General features: G+C 45.0%; 1 protein-coding gene across 1 annotated transcript in view; it reads right to left on the reverse strand.

The window, feature by feature from the left end:
• The window catches only part of LOC139166038 (lymphocyte antigen 6E-like), a 29,940-nt gene extending 12,616 nt beyond the window's left edge, over window positions 1-17,324 (reverse strand). Inside the window, exon 1 of the mRNA XM_070749297.1 lies at window positions 16,990-17,324. Coding sequence (XP_070605398.1) covers window positions 16,990-17,041 — 52 coding nt within the window. The 5' untranslated portion in view covers window positions 17,042-17,324. The remainder of the gene's footprint in view (window positions 1-16,989) is intronic.
• Window positions 17,325-23,151: the final 5,827 nt, after the last annotated feature.

A 23,151-nucleotide genomic window follows, 5' to 3' on the forward strand; every position in this document is an offset into this window, starting at 1 on the left:
TGAGGCAGGCAGGATTCCCTTGGGGACCATTTGTTGGGGGTCAAGGGAAAGGGAGGGTTTTGCCTTCTGTTTCTGCTCAAGATCCCCATGGACAATTGGTGGGACACTGTGGGACACAGAATGCTGGACTTGATGGGCTTTGGCCTGATTCAGCATGGCTCTTCTTAGGTTCTTATTAAGAAAACTAAGATCATGGCATCTGGCCCTCTCAATTCCTGGCAAATAAGATAAGGAAGAAATGGAGGTAGTGACATATTTTATTTTCCTGGGCTCCAGGGTCATCTCAGATGGGAACTGCAGCCAAGAAATTAAAAAACACTTACTCCTGGGGAGAAAAGCTATGAGAAGTCTAGACAGCATAATAAAAAAGCAGAGACATCACCCTGCCAACCAAAGTTTGTTTAAAAGCTGTGGTTTTTCCAATGGCAATGTATGGCTGTGAAAGTTGGCCCATAAGGAAGGCTGGGGTGCCAAAGAAGAGAGGCCATTGAACTCTGGTGCTAGAGAAGACTCCTGCGAGTCTCTTGGATTGCAAGGCGATCCAACTGGTCAGTCCTCGAGGAGACCAACCCTGATGTACTTGTTTAGTTTCCACCCGTTGCTTCTTGCTCTACTCTGGGATGCTTTGGAGAATAGGTTGACTCCTTCTTCTTTGTGGCAACCCCAGAGATATTGGAAGACTGCTATCATGTCTCCCCTGGTCCTTCTTTTCATTAAACTAGCCATGCCATGTTCTTCATATGTTTTAGCCTCCAGTCCCCTAATCATCTTTGTTGCTCTTCTCTGCACTTTTTTTTTCTAGAGTCTCAACATCCTTTTTGCATCGTGGCGACCAAAACTGAATGCAGTACTCCAAGTTTTAACCAGAAGAAACTGAGAAGATCCAAGAAGCCACATTCAACCCAACAGATGTTCTTTCAACGCTCCAATCTTACAGTATTGACCATTTCTTATCAATTGTGCACCAACCAATGCAGCTTATAGATAAGTTCTCCTGCTTTGGAGGTGGCCTCCATAACAAATTTGGAAAAGGTGAGGGAGACATTGCAATATTTTGCAGACTTTGTCTACATAAAATGAACCTGCTGACCGCTGAAAAGGAAAGAGACCTCCACATATCTTTTCCAGAATGTACTGATGTCCATCACATCCAGTTTTGGACATCACACTACAAAAAGGACATTGAAACTTTGGAGAAAGTGCAGAAGAGAGCAACCAGGATGATAAGGGGACTGGAGGCTAAAACATACGAAGAGAGGTTGCAGGAACTGGGCATGGCTAGTTTAGCAAAGAGAAGGACCAGGGGAGACATGATAGCAGTGTTCCAATATTTGAGGGACTGCCACAGAGAGGAGGGGGTCAGGCTGTTTCCCAAAGCACCAGGCCAGACTAGGAATAACAGATGGAAACTGACCAAGGAGAAATTCAACCTGGAAATAAGGAGGAACTTCCTGATGGTGAGAGCGATCAATCAGTGGAACAGCTTGCCTGCGGTGGTTGTGAGAGCTCCAACACTTTCAAAGGGAGATTGGATGGCCATTTGTCCGAAATGGTGTAAGGACCCCTGCTTGAGTAGGAGATTGGACTAGATGACCTACAAGGTCCCTTCCAACTCTAATAAATAAATACATACATACTCTCCCACTCACAACAAAATTCCCGCCACCCAAATTTAGCCCAAAACAAGATGGATACAGGAGCAAGGAAGAAAATTTCTATTGGATTAGTGGTGTTGTTTTCAAACTTGGCAACTTTTAAGACCTGGGGACTTCAACTCCCAGAATTCCTCATGCACCATATTGGCAGGGGAATCCTGGGAGTTGGGAGCTACATATATTTATATATTTACTAGTAGCTGGACACCCAGACCCAGACCTTGCTAAGAAACTATGTGATCAGGCCTGATAAATTGACAGTTAAAGCTTAAACATTAATGAGTAGTTATGATATTGCTCTCCTCTCCCTTTATCCCAGGCATGTTTAAATTCAGTTAGTGTGGATTTACCAACCATGTCTGCTGGAAGTTTGTTCCAAGGATCTACTACTCTTTCAGTGAAATAATATTTCCTCACGTTGCTTTTGATCCTTCCCCCAACCAACTTCAGATTGTGTCCCCTTGTTCTTGTGTTCACTTTCCTATTAAAAACACTTCCCTCCTGAACCTTATTTAACCCTTTAACATATTTAAATGTTTCGATCATGTCCCCCCTTTTCCTTCTGTCCTCCAGACTAGACAGTTGGAGTTCATGAAGTCTTTCCTGATACGTTTTATGCTTAAGACCTTCCCCCATTCTTGTAGCCCGTCTTTGGACCCGTTCAATTTTGTCAATATCTTTTTGTAGGTGACTTGAACCTGCAACCTTTGCCTTGTAAGGCAGAGCATTATCCTCTAGGCTACAGTATCCAATCTCTTCAGCTCTGCACCAGGGAAGGGTTACATATTTTTGTGTCGAATCACCCTGGTGTATTGAAGGAACATCACAGCTCTTTATTTGCTTATACTGTATTCTCAAAACATTTGCTTATATTCTCAAAACATGCAAAGAACTGATAATGAAATCCTCACTCCTCCCTTTTATCAGCTGAGCCAAGGAAAGATTACACGTTTTTCTGTCGATTCAGCTGGTATACCGAAATATAGGAAGGAGCATACTTCTTCCTTTTCCCTTTCATCCTCACTCCAGGGGCCATCCAGAAACCAAACCATATTTTCCAAACTTGCAAAGAACTGATAAAGAAATAAAGGGAGACTAGTATAGATCTGTTTTGAGCTTTTTGACTCTCGTCAGCTAGCCATACCCTCCTAGGCTTCGAACCTGGGCTGCTTTTGCCTTGCTAGGCAGTGCTTTCCCCCTCTAAGCCACAGGCTCTCCTCCCTTTTATCAGCTGAGTCAGGGAAAGATTTTTCCCTGGCTCACCTAATAATCTTTCCAAATCTTTCCCTGGGTGGGTTGGTTTTGTGGTGGCAATGGAGACTTTTGAGGAACTGAGTGGAAGATGTTTGACTTCCCTGCCCTAAGAAGAAAAGTCTAGTCATTTAAAGCTTGTTGTGAGCTAATTTGCATGTTTTCCACTATTTGTTGCTAAATAAAAAGAAGAAGGGCTGGAAAATAAAACCTCTTCGCGCAGCTGTACTGCTGTGAAAATCTTCAGTTCCCCAAATCTATGACTTTCAGTTCCCATCTATGCAGACTCATCATGGTCAGATCGTGATTCGCCGCAGAACAACAGTGGGAAGGAACCTTGGAGGTCTTGCAGACCAACCCCCTGCTTCAGAAAGAGACCCTGTACCATTCCAGACTAAAGGGTTGTAGTCCACAATCTTCTTGAAAACCTCTAGAAATGGAGCCACCCACAACTTCTGGAGGCAACTTCTCTTCCAGCGATTAATCGTTCTCACTGTCAGGAAATTCCCTTCTTCATTCTGGGTTTGTTTCTCTCCTATCTATCTATCTACCTACCTACCTACCTACCTACCTGTATATCTATCTATCTAGTCCAATACACAATAATGGTTGCCGATCAGTTTCCGGTCACAATTCATAGTGTTGGTTATGACCTATAAAGCCCTTCATGGCACCGGACCAGATTATCTCAGGGACCGCCTTCTGCTGCACGAATCCCAGCGACCAGTTAGGTCCCACAGAGTGGGTCTTCTCTGGGTCCCATCAACCAAACAATGTTGTCTGGCGGGGCCCAGGGGAAGAGCCTTCTCTGTGGCGGTCCCGGCCCTCTGGAACCAACTCCCCCCCAGAGATTAGAATTGCCCCCACCCTCCTTGCCTTTCGTAAGTTGCATAAAACCCACCTCTGCCGCAAGGCATGGGGGAACTGAGATACACTTTCCCCCTAGGCCTTTACAATTTTATGCATGGTATGTCTGTATGCATGATTGGTTTTTATATAATCGATTTTTAACTGTTTTTAGTATTGGATTATTGTTATATACTGTTTTATTACTGTTGTTAGCCGCCCTGAGTCTGCAGAGAGGGGCGGCATACAAATCCAATTAATAATAATAATAATAATAATAATAATAATAATAATAATAATAATAATACACAATGAAGGTTATAAAGGATATAGTAGAGAAGATATAGGAGATATAGGAGAGACTATAGGACAGGGGACGGAAGGCACTCTAGTGTGCTTATGTACGCCCCTTACTGACCTCTTAGGAATCTGTAGAGGTCAACCATGGACAGTCTAAGGGTAAAATGTTGGGGGGTTAGGGTAATGAGTCCGGTAATGAGTTCCACATTTCGACAACTCAATTACTAAAGTTGTATTTTTTACAGTCAAGTTTGGAGCAGTTAATATTAAGCTTGAATCTGTTGTGTGCTCTTGTGTTGTTGTGGCTGAAGCTGAAGTAGTGTTTGACAGGCAGGACATTACAGCATATGATCTTGTGGGCAATACTTAGATCATGTTTAAGGCGTTGTAGTTCTAAGCTTTCAAGACCCAGGATTGTAAATCTAGTTTCGTAAGATATATTCTGTTATGGGTAGAGGAGTGAAGAGCTCTTCTCGTGAAGTATCTTTGGACATTTTCGAGGGTGTTAATGTCAGAAATGTGGTATGGGTTCCAAACAGATGAACTGTATTCTAGGATGGGCCTGGCGAAAGTTTTGTAAGCTCTGGCAAGTAGTCTGAGTGTCCTCCAGTGAAGGGCCTCGGAAGGTGCTACCGGTGCCTGGATGAAATGAATTATCTATTTCACCCATGATTCAGGCCTGGCTATAGGATGGAAACCGCATTGGTTGTGCTTTTGAATGACCTCTGGCGGGAGCAGGATGGGGCAGTGCATCCTTCCGTGCTCTGCTTGACCTCTCGGCGGCCTTCGAGGCCATCGGTCACGGTATCCTTCTGGAGCGGGTTTGGGGCTCTGGAATGTGGTTCTGCTGTCCTGCTTCATATCCTCTGTGGCCACTCTCAGCCAGGGCGGATTGTAAACGAGAGGCCTGGTCCCCATCCGAGGCTCAGTACTCTCTCCACGTTGGTTTAATATCCACGTGAAGCCACTGGGCGAGATCATCAGCCACCATAGGCTGAGATAGCATCAACATGCTGATGACGCCCAGCTCTGCATCATGGTGAGTCTACGGAGAGGGGTGGCATACAAATCCAAGAAAGGAAGGAAGGAAGGAAGGAAGGAAGGAAGGAAGGAAGGAAGGAAGGAAGGAAGGAAGGAAGGAAGGAAGGAAGGATGCTGTGACTTCCCTCTCACAGTTCTTGGAGGCTGTTAAGGGCTGGATGGGGAGCAATGGGCTGAAACTGAATCCTGCTATGATGGCATGGATCTACTTTGCATGGGTCTTTGGTGCATGGATTAGTTTGGTGCAGCCCCAGAGGGACCCACTGGGTAATCTGGGAGTCCTCTTGGTCTCATGAACAAGATAGAACAGGTAGAACAAGAATCAATGGGTGGAAACTAAACAAGGAGAGAAGCAACTTAGAATTAAGGAGAAGTTTCCTGACATTTGGAACAATTAATCCGTGGAACAGCCTGCCTCCAGAAGTTGTGAATGCTCCAACACTGGAAGTTTTTAAGCAGATGTTGGATAACCATCTGTCTGAAGTAGTGTAGGGTTTCCTGCCTAAGCAGGGGGTTGGACTAGAAGACCTCCAAGGTCCCTTCCAACTCTGTTGTTAGAAACATAGAACACAGAAGACTGATGGCAGAAAAAGACCTCATGATCCATCTAGTCTGCCCTTATACTATTTTTGAATTTTATCTTAGGATGGATATATGTTTATCCCAGGCATGTTTAAATTCAGTTATTGTGGATTTACCAACCACGTCTGCTGGAAATTTGTTCCATGGATCTACTACTCTTTCAGTAAAATAATATTTTCTCATGTTGCTTTTGATCTTTCCCCCAACTAATTAAAGATAAATAAGGCAATGGGTCCAGATGGCATCCACCCCAGAGTTCTTAAAGAACTCAGATCTGTCATTGCTACCCCCCTGACTGATTTGTTTAACCAATCCTTGTTAACAGGAGAAGTTCCTGAGGATTGGAGAATGGCCAGTGTTGTGCCTATTCACAAGAAGGGCAGTAGAGAAGAAGCTGGTAACTACAGGCCAGTTAGCTTGACATCAGTTGTAGTTAAAATGATGGAGACTCTACTCAAAAAGAGGATAAATCAGCACCTAAAAAACAATAACTTATTAGACCCAAATCAGCATGGCTTTACTGAAGGCAAATCATGTCAGACTAATCTCATTGATTTCTTTGACTATGTCACAAAGGTATTGGATGAAGGTGGTGCCGTGGATATTGCCTACCTGGACTTCAGCAAAGCCTTTGATACGGTTCCACATAAAGAGCTGATAGATAAATTAGTGAAGATTGGACTTAATCCATGGATAGTTCAATGGATTTGCAGCTGGCTGAAGCGTAGACATCAGAGAGTTATTGTTAATGGCGAGTATTCTGAGCAGAGTCAGGTTACAAGCGGTGTGCCACAAGGATCTGTTCTGGGTCCTATTCTTTTTAATATATTTGTGAGTGACATAGGGGAAGGTTTGGTAGGGAAGGTGTGCCTATTTGCCGATGACTCTAAAGTGTGCAATAGGGTTGATATTCCTGGAGGGGTCTGTAATATGGTAAATGATTTAGCTTTACTAGATAAATGGTCTAAGCAATGGAAACTGCAGTTTAATGTTTCCAAATGTAAAATAATGCACTTGGGGAAAAGGAATCCTCAATCTGAGTATTGTATTGGCAGTTCAGTGTTGGCAAATACTTCAAAAGAAAAGGATTTAGGGGTAGTGATTTCTGACAGTCTCAAAATGGGTGAACAGTGCAGTCAGGCGGTAGGGAAAGCAAGTAGGATGGTTGGCTGCATAGCTAGAGGTATAACAAGCAGGAAGAGGGAGATTATGATCCCACTATATAGAATGCTGGTAAGACCACATTTGGAATACTGTGTTCAGTTCTGGAGACCTCACCTACAAAAAGATATTGACAAAATTGAACGGGTCCAAAGATGGGCTACAAGAATGGTGGAAGGTCTTAAGCATAAAACGTATCAGGAAAGACTTAATGAACTCAATCTGTATAGTCTGGAGGACAGAAGGAAAAGGGGGGACATGATCGAAACATTTAAATATATTAAAGGGTTAAATAAGGTCCAGGAGGGAAGCGTTTTTAATAGGAAAGTGAACACAAGAACAAGGGGACACAATCTGAAGTTAGTTGGGGGAAAGATCAAAAGCAACATGAGAAAATATTATTTTACTGAAAGAGTAATAGATCCTTGGAACAAACTTCCAGCAGATGTGGTAGATAAATCCACAGTAACTGAATTTAAACATGCCTGGGATAAACATATATCCATCCTAAGATAAAATACAGAAAATAGTATAAGGGCAGACTAGATGGACCATGAGGTCTTTTTCTGCCGTCAGACTTCTATGTTTCTATGTTTCTATGTTTCTAACTTCAGATTGTTGTTGTTGTTGTTTCCCATTGGCACAAGATTTTGCTTCTGAGCAAGCGCAGCAAGCGAAATCTTAAATGTACACTCATGAGATTTTGGTGATTTTCACCAATATTTTTGCTTCCACGCATGTGCAGAAGCAAAAAAATTGGTGAAAATCGCCAAAATCTCATTGGCACGAACGCATGCGCAGAAGCCAAATCTCATTCCGATGGGCACACGTATGCACACCCACGACAACCTCAGAGGGTACCAGGGATCATTAGTATTTCTTATATTATTATAAACACACTCTGAGGCTAAGAGTTAGATGTTCTACTCCCCCTCTAAAAAGAACTCTGGTCCAACTGCCAGTTGCCTGATATTAACACGCTCTGATGCTAAGGAGTTGTACATTCTACTCCCCTGCATGCGCAGAAGCCAAATTTCACACGTGGGCGCACAGCTATACACGCATGCCAGACTTTCCTACCAGGACAGAGCACTTGATCACATTGGCTGCTGCCAACCACTGCTCTCCCCACATTTCACACAACACAAATCACTAACCACAATTAATGCTAATTGGTTTTTAGCTTTGAAGCTGGTCAGCTAGGCCAGCGTTTCCCAACCGGTGTGCTGCGGCACACTAGTGTGCCGCGAGACACCGTCAGGTGTGCCGCGGCAAGAGGCGGCGGAGGAGAGTGGCGGATCAGGCGGGCAATGGGGCAGGGCGGAGAAGCCAGGGGCGCGTTTGGCCGGAGACACCTACTGCCGCACCTCCCTGCCCCTGCCTCCCCACGGTGCCTCCGGCCAAACGCGCCCCTGGCTTCTCCGCCCTGCCCCATTGCCCGCCCGATCCGCCCACTCTCCCCCGCCGCCACCTCCTGCCTTGGGGCGAGCAATCCGGGAGTCCGGGACTGTGTGGCTTTGCGCCATGAAGAGAAAACGGCCGACTTTTCCCTGCTGCCGTTTTCTCTTCATGGCGCAAAGCCACACAGTCCCGGACTCCCGTATCGCTCGCTTCTCCGGTCAGCAAAGCCATCTGCCCAGGAAAGCGCCGCGCTGGCCGGAGAAGCGAGCGATCCGGGAGTCCGGGACTGTGTGGCTTTCGGCCGGGCTAACGGGAGGCGGTGCGAGGCCGGGCGCTGGGGACATCTGGGAGGGCGAGGAGGCTGATGGCTGCTGCGCACTCCACTCTCTCTCTGGCTCTCTCTCGCTCTTTCTTTTTCTCTCTGTTGCTGGCGTGGTGAACGAGAGAGAAAGAGAGAGAGAAAAAGGAGGGGAGAGAGAATGAGAGAAAGAAAGCAAGAGAAAGAGGGAAAGAAAGCAAGAGAGAGAGAGAAAGGGGGGAAGGAGGGAGAGGGAAAGACATAGAGGGAGGGAAGGAGGGAGAGAGAAAGAGAGCAAAAAAGAGAGGAAGAAAGAAAGAAAGAGGGATGGAGAGAAAGAAGGAAAGGAAGGAAGAGAGAGAAAGAGGGAGGGAGAAATAGAGTGAAATGGAGGAAGAGATATTTTTTTGTCCAAACTTTTCTTTAGCCCCCCCCCCCCCGCCGCCCCCATTCAGTGTTCCCCAGAATTTTGAAAACATGAATAATGTGCCGCGGCTCAAAAAAGATTGGGAAACACTGAGCTAGGCAGTCCATTCCTTACTGTCTTTTTGGAGTATAAGATGCACCAGAGTATAAGATGCAGCTTAGTTTTTGGGGAGGAAAATAGGGAAAAGAATCTGCTTACCGGGTATTCATCTGGCTAGCGTCCTTAGCCAAGCACATTATTTTATCCCCTTTAAAAAAACTTTATTTGGAGAGAGTAACAATGAAAGAGCTTGCAAGCCAGTAAGAGCTGGGAACATCATTAGCACCTGGAGAGAAACAGTCGGAGCAAATAGAGCAATGGAAAAAACCCTGGAAAGTCTTACAGCTTGGAAAACATTCTTTGCAGAAAGTAACAATGAAAGCACTTGCAAGCGGGTAAGAGCTGAGAACATTGTTAGCACTTGATTGGGGCTGGAAAGAAACTTATTTGGAGCAAGTTAGAGCAATGAAAAAAGCCCCTGCAAAGACTTAGGGCTTGGAAAACATTCTTCACAGAGAGTAACAATGAAAGAGCTTGCAAAGTAAGAGCTGGGAAGATTGTTAGCAGCTAGTTAAGGCTGAAAAAAAGCTACATTCAGAGTATAAGACTACCCAAATTATCAGCCTCTTTTAGGGAGGAAGAAGGTATGTCTTATACTCCAAAAATATGGTACTTCCTTTATCACTCTTATCCAACCAGCACATTGCTGGAATTACAAAGTTGGCTCCACGCTGTTCCTTAACTGTATTTTTCTTTTTTAAAAAATCAAACTGAACCGAGATGAATGAATGAAATGAAATGAGCAAAATTGGCAAGATTCTCCATTTTTGGTAGAAAAAACTGTCCCCTTGCCTCCAAAATCTCAAAACAAGGCTTCATTCATCCCTCGGTGCTGGAAAATGAAATCTTTCAAACAAGGAAACGCCAAACAAGCTAACGTTGTCCAGTCAACGAAACAGTGGAAGTGATGTGCCGGTGCCTGGAGGCTGTTGGGGCCTGGATGGGTGTCAACAAACTCAAACTCAACCCAGACAAGACGGAGTGGCTGTGGGTCTTGCCTCCCAAGGACAATTCCATCTGTCCATCCATTACCCTCAGAGAGGGTTCGCAACTTGGGCGTCCTCCTCGATCCACAGCTGACATTGGCGAGGGGGGCGGTTGCCCAGGTGCGCCTGGTGCACCAGTTGCGGCCCTATTTGGACAGGGAGTCATTGCTCACAGTCACTCATGCCCTCATCACCTCGAGGTTCGATTACTGCAACGCTCTCTACATGGGGCTACCTCTGAAAAGTGTTCGGAAACTTCAGATCGTGCAGAACGCAGCCGCGAGAGCCATCGTGGGGCTTCCAAGATTCGCCCACATTTCTTCAACACTCCATGGCTTGCATTGGCTGCCGATCAGTTTCCGGTCACAATTCAAAGTGTTGGTCATGACCTTTAAAGCCCTACATGGCATTGGACTAGATTACCTCCGGAACTGCCTGCTATCGCACGAATCCCAGCGACTGATAAGGTCCACACAGTTGGCCTTCTCTGGGTCCCGTCGACTAAACAATGTCGTTTGGCGGGCCCCAGGGGAAGAGCCTTCTCTGTGGCGGCCCCGGCCCTCTGGAACCAACTCCCCCCGAAGATTAGAACTGCCCCCACCCTCCCTGTCTTTCGTAAACTACTCAAGACTCATTTATACCGCCAGGCATGGGGGAGTTGAGATATTCCTTCCCCCTAGGCCATTACAAGTTATGCATGGTATGTCTGTATGTATGGTTGGTTTTATAATAGGGGTTTTTAGTTGTTTTTATTATTGGATTGTACATGTTGTTTTTATTATTGTTGTTAGCCACCCCGAGTCTACGGAGAGGGGCGGCATACAAATCCAATAAATTATTATTATTATTATTATTATTATTATTATTATTATTATTATTATTAACATTAAACAACCCAAGATCTGTCCCTCCAACACTGGCAGGGCAAGGCACTTAAGAGCAGGGAAATGGGGAAGAGATGGCCCTTTTATGACTTGTGGACTTTGATTCCCAGAATCCCTGAGCTAGCTATGCCGGTTCAGGAATTCTGGGAATTGAAGTCCACAAATCATAAAGGGGTACCTCTGTGCTAGAATATCAATTGAAAGCAAAGCGAGCTCTTTATATCCACGGATGATGCTACCTAGACAATGAAAGGTCTGAAAGAAAACAATCCAGCTCAAAGAGAATCCCACATAATCTCCTCTTCCTCCTCCTCCTCCTCCTCTTCTTCTTCTCCTCCCCCTCCATTTCCCCCTCCTCCTTTTTTCCATAAACCTCTCTCATTCAATTCTAGCACTGATGATACTATCTAGTTAGGTAATGAAATGTCTGCAAACAACCAAGATCAGAGAACACCAAGGACCCCATAATCATCGTCCACCTCCTCCTCAACCCCACTTTGCTTCTAGTACTGATGATGTTCTCTAGTTTGGTAATGAAGCATCTGCAAGAAACCTACCGCCAAAGATTATTATTATTAGTAGTACTATTATTATTATTATTTATTATTATTATTATTATTATTATTATTATTAATTGGATTTGTATGCTGCCCCTCTCCGCAGACTCGGGGCGGCTAACAACAATGATAAAAAAAGAACATGTAACAATCCAATTAATAAAACAACTAAAAACCCTCATTATAAAACCAAACACACAAACATACCATGCATAACTTGTAATGGCCTAGGGGAAGGAATATCTTAATTCCCCCATGCCTGGTGATAAAGGTGGGTCTTGAGTAATTTGCGAAAGACAAGGAGGGTAGGGGCCATTCTAATCTCTGGGGGGAGTTGATTCCAGAGGGCCGGGGCCGCCACAGAGAAGGCTCTTCCCCTGGGGCCCGCCAAACGACATTGTTTGGTCAACGGGACCCGGAGAAGGCCAACTCTGTGGGACCTTATCGGCCGCTGGGATTCGTGCGGTAGAAGGTGGTTCTGGATGTATTCTGGCCCAATGCCATGTAGGGCTCTAAAGGTCATTACCAACACTGGTAATAGCAATGTTAAACCCTTATTTGAGTCTCTCAACCCCATCACAGAATCAGGAAGTGTCTTCTTTTGTTAAAAGAGCCGGGGTGGCGCAGTGGTTAGAGTGGAGAACTGCAACTATTTCAGCTAACTGTTAGCTGTAGTTCAGAAGTTCAAATCTCACCAGGCTCAAGGTTGACTCAGCCTTCCATCCTTCCAAGGTGGGTAAAATGAGGACCCAGATTATTGGGGGCAAATATGTTGATTCTGTAAACTGCTTCGAGAGGGCTGTAAAAGCACTGTGAAGCGGTATATAAGTCTAAATGCTGAAATGACCAAAATGACTTTAAAATTACAGGAAAAAGATAAATCTGAATTCTATAAAATATGGGAAAATTGGCACAGATGGCTCAAACAGAAAAAATTCAAACAGTCACAATTCAAAGTGTTGGTTATGACCTATAAAGCCCTTCATGGTATCGGACCAGAATATCTCCGGGACCGTCTTCTGCCGCGTGAATCCCAGCAACCAGTTAGATCCCACAGAGTTGGCCTTCTCCGGGTCCCGTCGACAAAACAATGTCGATTGGCAGGACCCAGGAAAAAAGCCTTCTCTGTGGCGACCCCAGCCCTCTGGAACCAGCTCCCTCCAGAGATCAGAATTGCCCCCACCCTCGTCGCCTTTCGTAAGCTCCTTAAAACCCACCTCTGTCGTCAGGCATGGGGGAATTGAGATATTCCTTCCCCCTAGGCCTATACAATTTATACATGGTATGTTTGTGTGTGTGCTTGTTTGGTTTTTATTAAGTTTTTTTAAAGTTATTTAAAAATTAGATTTGTTATATGCTGCTTTTATTATTGTTGTTAGCCGCCCCGAGTCTATGGAGAGGGGCGGCATACAAATCTAATAAATAAATAAATAAATAAAATACATTTTAAAAAATTTATAAAAGCAAAATGAGACATTCCTTCCTTGTGTACCCAAATAAAATGAAAATATAGAAACATTGCACCATAAATCGATGGGGGGAAAAAACCCCTAAAAAGGAACTCGTACCTTCCTCATAAATATGCAAAACGAATACGATAATATACAGAACCAAAGAAAACAAACCCACAATTCCACACACTAGGTACAAATACTTAATATTAGGTCACTTGATAGTGAGTCAACAATACAGTTGACAAATTATGTCTTCTATATAACAAATAAATATATGTATGTAGTGAAAGAAAATATTAGTTAATGATGAGCAAATAACTATGTCTATTTGCATATAAAGAACACTTCTGTAACTGAATATGTTTTACAGTGATACCTCGTCTTACGAACTTAATTCGTTCCGTGACCAGGTTCGTAAGATGAAAAGTTCGTAAGACAAAGCAATTTTCCCCATAGGAGTCAATGTAAAAGCAAATAATGCGTGCAACCCCATCCCAAAAGTCACCCTTTTTGCCTTGCGCCGCTGGGAATCCCCGCCTCCGGACTTCCGTTGCCACCCGAAGTGCGGGGATTCCCGAGGCTCCCCTCGCTGGGATTCAAAGTAACGCCCGGCAAAAATGAAGGGAATCCCCGCACTTCAGCTGACAAGGGAAGTTCGGAGGTGGGGTTTCCCAGTGAGGAGAGCCTCAAAGGAATCCCTGTGCTTCGGCTGGCAACGGAAGTCCGGAGGCGGAACATCCCAGCAGCGGCGGCTCGAGTTCATAAGGTGAAAATAGTTCGGAAGAAGAGGCAAAAAAAATCTTAAGCACCGGATTCGTATCACGAACAGTTCGTATGAAGAGGGGTTCGTAAGAGGAGTACCACTGTATATGTTGTTTCAAGTTTATATGTTCATTTGTCTGTTTTTCTTGTTTTTTTCTTTTCTTTGTATGCTCTGTTTGTTTAACTTTTTTCTTTTCTTTCTATTTTTATATGTAGCAAGATTATTTTATTTTTAAAGTCTAAATGCTATTGTTATTGCTAAACTCGTGCCCCAAAATTTGGCACTTTAACAGCCAGAGTCAATTTTTTTTTGCTTCCCAAGTAATAAATTAAATCTGACATCTTTCCTCATTCAGGCTGGATTCCAGCCCACTCACATCTAATGCAACACAAAGGGAAAAAAAACAACAGGAAATCGGGATTAAAGGAAGCACAAGGCATCTATCTCCCCAGCTAAGAAAACGCCCCATAGTTGTGTCCTTGAGAACCATTCCTTTGTCCAACTGTCTCAAAGGACAAAGGTTGGAAACTGATCAACAACACACACTTCAGTAGCACAGAGGTGGCACACTGGTTAGAGTGCAGCACTGCAGGTTAGTTCAGCTAACTGCTAGCTGTAGTTAAGCAGTTCAAATCTCACCACCGGCTCAAGGTTGACTCAGTCATCCTTCCGAGGTGGGTAAAAATGAGGAGCAAGATTGTTGGGGGCAAGATCCAGAAAAGGGGAAAGAAGAGGAAAAAATGAAATTTGCAGACTAAGCTGGCAGAAATAGCCAACACCCTAGAAGACAAATTTAAGGTACAAAAAGATCTTCACCAATTTGAACAATGGGTCCAATAATCCAACAAAATGAAACTCAGCTGAGTTAAAAGTATGGTTTTACACTGAGGTAAGAAAAAACTCAACTGTATAAGTACAGACTAGGTGAAACTTGGCTTAAGGTCAGTAATTGAGAGAGGGATCTTAGAGATCTAGTGGACAATCCATTTAAATATGAGCCAGCCTTGTGTAGCAGCAGCTACCAAAAAAGCCAACACAATCCTGGGCTGCATTAAGAGTGGGATAGAATTAAACTCATGTGAATTGCTCCACAGTAGCAACTGTGAGAGGGATCTTAGAGTCCTAGTGGACAACCATTTAAATAGGAGCCAGCCTTGTCCAGCAGCTGCGAAAAAGGCCAACATAGTTCTAGGCTGCATTAACAGAAGGATAGAATGAAGATCATGTGAAGGGTTAATACCACTTTATAAGGCCTTGGTAAGGCCACACTTGGAATACTGCACTCAGTTTTGGTCGCCAGGATGCAAAAAGAATATTGAGACTCTAGAAAAAGTGCAGAGAAGAGCAACAAAGATGATTAAGGGACTGGAGGCTAAAACATATGAAGAACGGCTGCAGGAACTGGGCAGGGCTAGTTTATTGAAAAGAAGGACCAGGGGAGACAGGATAGCAGTGTTCCAATATCTCAGGAGACAGGAGTCAACCTATTCTCCAAAGCACCTGAGGGTAGAACAAGAAGCAGTGGATGGAAACTAAACAAGGAGAGAAATAACTTAGAACTAAGGAGAAATTTCCTGACAATAAGAATGGTTGATCAGTGGAACAGCCTGCCTCCAGAAGTTGTGAATGTCCCAACACTGGAAGTTTTTAAGCAGATGTTGGATAACCATCTGTCTGAAGTAGTGTAGGGTTTCCTGCCTAAGCAGAGGGTTGGGCTAGAAGACCTCCAAGGTCCCCACCCAACCCTATTATTCTATTTCTATTCTACTGAAGTGGTCCACAAACAATATGAAATCAACTTAAGGCACCTTATTTATAAAATAAACAGAAGGGAATTTGCAATTAAGGAAACACCAATTCTGGGAGCAGATTTGGGAACCTGAGGATGGGAATCTCCTCCCCTGCCTTCCATAACAGCCATCCCACCTGGGTCGCCCCATAAGCCCCCAGACAGGCGCCCTTCTGCAGGCTGGCATTGAATAATAAGGAAAACAACAAAACAGCTCCCTCTCCAGGACCCCCCACCATGGGAACCTGGTGTGAGCAGGGTCTGATCTAGAAGAGGGTCTGCCCCTGACCATGTGCAGAAAGCATTTTCTCTTCCTGGTATCCCCCTCCCCCTTCACCAGAGAATCCCCCTGCCCAATGAATTAAGAGGAGTTTAGAAAGTCATTTCTTGGCCTTTGCTGGAGGAAAGGGAAAGTGGGGGGAGAAAAAAGAATGAATGAAGCAGGAAGAAAGGGGAGAAAGAAATGGGAGGGAGGGAGGGAAAATGAGTGAGTGAGTGAGTGAGTGAGGGAGGGAGGGAGGGAGGGAGGGAGGGAGGGAGGGAGTGAGGGAGGGTATTCTTTTTATGCTGTAAGCCAGTGCTTCCCAACCTTGGCAACTTGAAGATATTTGGACTTCAACTCCCAGAATTCTCCAGCCAGCATTCGCTGGCTGTGGAATTCTGGGAGTTGAAGTCCAAATATCTTCAAGTTGCCAAGGTTGGGAAACATTGCTGTAAGCTGCCTTGAGTCCCCTGGAGGGCAGCTTAGAAATCCAATCAATCCATCGATCAATTAATGTAAACGAGGGAGGGAGAGAAAATAAATAAATGAGGAAGGAAGGAAGGAAGGAAGGAAGGAAGGAAGGAAGGAAGGAAGGAAGGAAGGAAGGATAAGTAAATGAGGGAGGGAGAGAAAATAAATAAAGCGTTAGGTAGGTAAGTAGGTAGGTAGGTAGGAAGGAAAGGTAAACGAGGGAGGGGGAAACGAGGGAGGGGGAAACTAAATAAATGAGGTAGGTAGACAAGAAGGAAGGGAAGGGGGGGTGGGAGGGAAGGAAGGAAAATAAGTAAATGAGGGAGGGAAAGAAAGGTAGGTAGGTAGGAAGGAGGGAGGGAAGGAGGAAAATTCAGGAGGGAAATAAATAAACGAGGGGGAGGAAAGGAAAATATGTAAACGAGGGAAGGAAGGAGAGAGGAAGCAAGGAAGGAAAAACCAAACAAACAAGGGGCGGTGGGAAGGAAGGGAAAAATAAGTAAACACACAAGAGCTCGGGCAGGAGGGGAGGAAAACGCGATCCACCCCCGTCTGCCCCCTCCAACCCCGTGCTTCCTTTTGGGGAACACTCCTGGATGCCACCGCCCTCCTCCGGGGGCTCCGGAGCCGCCAGTCGCGCGGGGACGGGGACGCGCGCGCGCTCCAGATTCTTCCGGGACTCCACTCCAAGCGCGAAGGGGGGCGATGGGGAGGGGGCGAGAAAGGAAGGGGTGGGGGGGATTTGCGGGGATGAGGCCTCACCGTTGTCCACGCAGAGGCAGGCGGCCAAGAGGATGGCCAAAGGCGCCTTCATCGCTGCTTGGCGCTCTCCGATGCTTTGCGCGCCGCCGGCTCTTTTCTTGTTGCGCTTTGGAGAGAGGGAGACGGAGCGCGAGAGATGCAGCTGGCTTGGCGACGTCTCAGGATGTGGGGGGAGAAGAAGCGGGCGGCTGGGCTGGGGAGGGGGCTGCGGCGGGCGGGCGGGCAGGCGGCCACGTGCGGCGCTAGGCGAATCCAACCCGGGCTGGGCGTTGCGCAGCTGGATCCTTCCCCTCCCCCGGGTCTCCGCCTGGATGCGCTGCGCTTTCGTTTCTCGCGTCGGGGCTGGGCGAGCGCCGCCTCTCCCTCCTCTGCCATCCTACAGGGTGTTTTTTGCGATTTGGGGTTCAACGCGAGGAGAGCGAAGCGGAATGAGGCTGGAAGGAACCTTGGAGGTCTTCTAGTCCAGCCCCACTCCTACTCAAGCGTGCAGACCCTTCAGACTCGCCGGTCTCTTCTTCAAAGCCTCCAGGGATGAAACACTCACATCTTCTGCTGTGAGCCCTTCCACTAATCAATTAACAAAACAAGGTTGGAAGGGACCTTAGAGGTCTTCTAGTCCAGCCCCCTGCTGGAATCCTTTGCTGAAGTCTAAGCATACAATCCAATACAGTCCAATACCTGATCCTACGCACCTTCCGCTCAGGCAATCTCACTCTACTCACAAGAGCCTACAAAACTTTTGCCAGACCCATCCTAGACTACTGCTCATCTATCTGGAACCCATACCACATCTCAGACATCAACACCCTTGAAAATGTCCAAAGATATTTCACCAGAAGAGCCCTTCACTCCTCCACTCGAAACAGAATATCCTACGAAAATAGACTAACAATCCTGGGCCTAGAAAGCCTAGAACTACGGTGCCTAAAACACGATTTGAGTATTGCCCACAAGATCATATGCTGCAATGTCCTACCGGTCAATGACTACTTCAGCTTCAACCGCAACAACACAAGAGCATGCAACAGATTCAAACTCAATACGAACCGCTCCAAACTTGACTGTTAAAAAAATGATTTCAACAATCGAGTTATCGAAGCGTGGAACTCATTACCGGACTCAATTGTGTCAACCCCTAACCCCCAACACTTCTCCCTTAGACTCTCCACGATTGACCTCTCCAGGTTCCTAAGAGGCCAGTAAGGGGCGTGCATAAGTGCACTGGTGTGCCTTTCGTCCCCTGTCCAATTGTCTTTCCTTTCTTTCACCTATCTTATATATTCTCTTCCTGTGATATATTCTCTCCTCTAAGCCCACTTTCACCCCTTTTTATATTATCACATGTCTATTTTCTTCCTATGTACTTGTGTATTGGACAAATGAATAAATAAACAATCCTGAGTTTCATTAACAGAGGGATGCAATGCAGGACTAGGGAGGTACCAATATTTATCTATTTATTATTTAGATTTGTATGCCGCCCCTCTCCGCAGACTCAGTCTATAAAGCCTTAGTTAGACCACACCTATAGTCTTGCATCCAGTTTTGGTCACCATATTACAATAAAAAAACATTGAAACTCTGTAGATAGTGCAGAAGAGAGCAACTAAGATGATAAGGGGACTGGAAACTAAAACGTATGAAGAACGGTTGCAGGAACTGGGCATGGCTAGTAATAGTAATAATAACAACAGAGTTGGAAGGGACCTTGGAGGTCTTCTAGCCCAACCCCCTATACTACTTCAGACAGATACTTATCCAACATCTGCTTAAAAACTTCCAATGTTGGGGCATTCACAACTTCTGGAGGCAAACTTTTGTATTGGCAGTTCTGTGTTAGCAAAAATTTCAGAAGAGAAGGATTGAGGGGTAGTGATTTCTGACAGTCTCAAAATGGGTGAGCAGTGTGGTCGGGCGGTAGGAAAAGCAAGTAGGATGCTTGGCTGCATAGATAGAGGTATAACAAGCAGGAAGAGGGAGATTGTGATCTCCTTATATAGAGCGCTGGTGAGACCACATTTGGAATAATACTGTGTTCAATTCTGGAGACCTCACCTACAAAAAGATATTGACAAAATTGAACGGGTCCAAAGACGGGCTACAAGAATGGTGGAAGGTCTTAAGCATAAAACGTATCAGGAAAGACTTCATGAACTCAATCTGTAGAGTCTGGAGGACAGAAGGGAAAGGGGGGACAGGATCGAAACATTTAAATATGTTAAAGGGTTAAATAAGGTCCAGGAGAGAAGTGTTTTTAATAGGAAAGTGAACAGAAGAACAAGGGGACACAATCTGAAGTTAGTTGGGGGAAAGATCAAAAGCAACGTGAGAAAATATTATTTTACTGAAAGAGAGTCGTAGATGCTTGGAACAAACTTCCAGCAGACGTGGTTGGTAAATCCACAGGAACGGAATTTAAACATGCCTGGGATAAACATATATCCATTGTAAGATAAAATACAGGAAATAGTATAAGGGCACTAGATGGAACATGAGGTCTTTTTCTGCCGTCAGTCTTCTATGTTTCTATGTAATTGTTCCACTGATCAATTGTTCTGACTGTCAGCAAATTTCTCCTTAGTTCTATGTTGCTTCTCTCCTTGTTTAGTTTCCACCCATTGCTTCTTGTTCTACCCTCCGGTGCTTTGGAGAATAGGTTGACTCCTTCTTCTTTGTGGCAACCCCTGAGATACTGGAACACTGCTATCATGTCCCCACTGGTCCTTCTTTTCATTAAACTAGGCATTCCCAGTCTGGCAAAGAGAAGGACAAGGGGAGACATGATAGGAGGGGAGGGGGTTGAGCTGTTTTCCAAGGCACCAGAAGGCCAGACAAGGAATAATGGATGGAAGCTGACCAAAGAGAGATTCGACCTGGAAATAAGAAGGAACTTTCTGGCGGTGAGAGCGACCAACCAGTGGAACAACTTGCCTGTGGAGGTTGTGAGCTCTCCACCACTTAGAGGAGAAATTAGACTGCCATTTGTCCAAAATAATGTAGGGACTCCTGCTTGAGTAAAGCACTCACAAACTCTGCAGGCAAGTATTTTTGCTGAATTTGAAAATGAGTTTGTTTGTTGGCTATGAAAAAATTAATTAACTGCTTTGGATATGGCCCTGGGTTGGGCCGAAAGTCAAAAGGAAGCATTAAGCTCCTCCTATATTTGGGTATAACAGGATAAGTCGATAGAAAAATATATATGTTTGTTTGTTTGTGTGTGTGTATGCATGTCACATGTTTTGCTGAATTTTGAAAATTAATGTCAAGATCCATCTGGATCTTGAGCCTATCTAGCTATTCCTGCCAGCTTAGTATCATCTGCAAATCTGAAAAGTGTTCGGAAACTTCAGATTGTGCAGAATGCAGCTGCGAGAGCAATTATGGGCTTCTCTAAGTATGCCCATATCACTCCAACACTCCGCAGTCTGCATTGGTTGCCGATCAGTTTCCAGTCACAATTCAAAGTGTTGGTTATGACCTATAAAGCCCTTCATGGCACCGGACCAGAATATCTCCGGGACCGCCTTCTGCCGCACGAATCCCAGCAACCGGTTCGGTCCCACAGAGTGGGTCTTCTCCGGGTCCCGTCAACTAAACAATGTTGGTTGGCGGGCCCCAGGAGAAGAGCCTTCTCTGTGGCGGCTCCGACCCTCTGGAACCAGCTCCCCCCTGAGATTAGGATTGCCCCCACCCTCCTTGCCTTTCGCAAACTCCTTACAACCCACCTCTGCCATCAGGCATGGGGGAACTGAAACATCTCCCCCTTGCCCATGTTGTTTTGGTGTATGATTTTTAAAAAATATTCTGGGGTTGTTTTGAATGAATTTTTTAGCTTAACATTGTAATTGGATTGGTGGGTATTGGATTTGCTATTATGTATTGTTTTTACTTTGTTGTGAGCTGCCCCGAGTTTGCGGAGAGGGGCGGCATATAAATCCAATAAATCTAATCTAATCTAATCTGATAAATTGAATTGACTCAATTGGCCCAAGTCACAGAACAGGTCGAATTACAAAAACAGTCGAGCTGGATTCACACAGGAAGTTAGACTAGACCAAAGTGGGGCAGCGAGGAGGTTTCTAGGCGTAGCAGCTCTTATCTCCCCACGTTGAAAGAACTTACAGTGAGGACTGTTTGTTTGGATGATACACAATCAGTTGTTTTCTTCCCCTGAAGCCAAAACTTAGCACAAGTCATCCAATGAGTCACAAACTGTTCCATCTCCTCTTTAGCAAACCTGACTATTCAGAGCATTGGGTCATTCTTTGTCAAGTGGACCAGGCAAAACTGAAGCCTCATTTGGAAAGAAACGGTCACAAAAAACCCACGTACAGTGATACCTCATCTTACGAACTTAATTGGTTCCGGGACGAGGTTTGTAAGGTGAAAAGTTTGTAAGACGAAACAATGTTTCCCATAGGAATCAACGGAAAAGCGATTAATGCGTGCAAGCCCAAAACTCACCCCTTTTGCCAGCCGAAGCACCCGTTTTTGCACTGCTGGGATTACCCTGAGGCTCCCCTCCCCTCTGGACTTCAGTGTTTTTGTGATGCTGCCAGGGAATCCCAGCAGGGCAAAAACGGGCACTTCGCTGGCAACGGAAGTCTGGAGGTGGGGTTTCCCAGCGAGGGGAACCTCACCGAAATTGCAGCATAGCAAAAACACAGTTACAATCTAGTCACAGTTACAATGGCACTGAAAAAAAGTTAACTCGTGACCATTTATGATCTGAAAAGATCTCCTCCAGGATCCCTTCCAGTTCTATTTTGTTTCACACGGTAGGAGCACTTGAAGGATCCATGAGGTTGTGTAATTCAAAATTTAAATGCTTGGCAATTGACTCATGGCTTGCCCTGACATGCACGTAGCTCTGCAACCCTCCACAGACTGCATTGGCTGCCAATTAGTTTCCAGACGCAATTCAAAGTGTTGCTTATGACCTATAAAGCCCTACACGGCATCAAGCCAGATTACCTGCGGGACCGCCTTCTGCTGCATGAATCCCAGCGACCGGTTCGGTCCCACAAAGCCAGCCTTCTCCAGGTAATGTCGTTTGGTGGGGCCTAGGGGAAGAGCCTTCTCTGTGGGGGCCCTGGCCCTCTGGAATCAGCTCCCACCAGAGATTCATATTGCCCCCCATGCCTCCTCCCCTTCCAAAAGAGTCTCATTTGTGCCTCCCCAAGTCCTCGGAGAAGGGCAGCATAAAAGTGAAAGGAAGGAAGGAAGGAAGGAAGGAAGGCACAAAGGTTTAAGGTACAAAGGAACTGATCTCTGCCAATAAAGGAGAATATTTGAAGCTCAGGGTTAAAGTGAGGCCCCCTCAGCTTGCTTGTTGTCTTGAAGATGTTTCATAACACTAACTGGGTAACATCATCAGAGACTGAAGAGTGGGATGTGTGAGAAGGAGGAAATGGAGAAGGAGGAGGAGAAAAGGAGGAGGAGAAAAAAAGGAGAATGAGAAGAAAATAAAAAGGAGAAGGGGAAGGAGGAGGAGGAGGAGGAGGAGGAGGAGGAGAAGAAGAAGAAGAAGAAGAAGAAGAAGAAGAGGAGGAAGAAGAAGAAGAATTGTCCAAAGCATCTGAAGGTAGAACAAGAAGCAATGGGTGGAAACTAAACAAGGAGAGGAGCAACTAAGAACTAAGTAGAAATTTCTTGACAGTCAAAACAATTAATCTGTGGAACAGCTTACCTCCAGAAGTTGGAGGAGGAGGAGGAGAAGCAGAGAAGGAGGAGAAGGAGGAAGAAGAAGAAGAGCCGCCCCGAGTCTTCGGAGAGGGGCGACATACAAATCTAATAAATAATAATAATAATAATAATAATAATAATAATAATAATAATAATACGAAGAAGAGGAGGAGGGGGAGGAGGAGGAGCAACAACAGTAGTAGCAACAACCAGAAGAGGAGAAGAACGTAACCCTCTCATTTTTTTTCTTTAAAAAAAATATCTTTATTAATTATTTACATTAAAAGAAATACAGAAGAAAAAAAAGAAATCACAAAAACGAAAACAAAATATGACCTATACAAACATATAAATAACATCATTCACAGTTACAATTGTATCTTGAACACTCAACGATTTACACACTTGCCAACCTACTTGTTGGCATTGCTGCTACAGCTTTCTAATTTTAGTTTTGTTTTATCAGCCTATTAATTT

The sequence above is a fragment of the Erythrolamprus reginae genome, chromosome 3, assembly GCF_031021105.1.
Source record: "Erythrolamprus reginae isolate rEryReg1 chromosome 3, rEryReg1.hap1, whole genome shotgun sequence".
NCBI classification, from domain to species: Eukaryota; Metazoa; Chordata; class Lepidosauria; order Squamata; family Dipsadidae; genus Erythrolamprus; species Erythrolamprus reginae.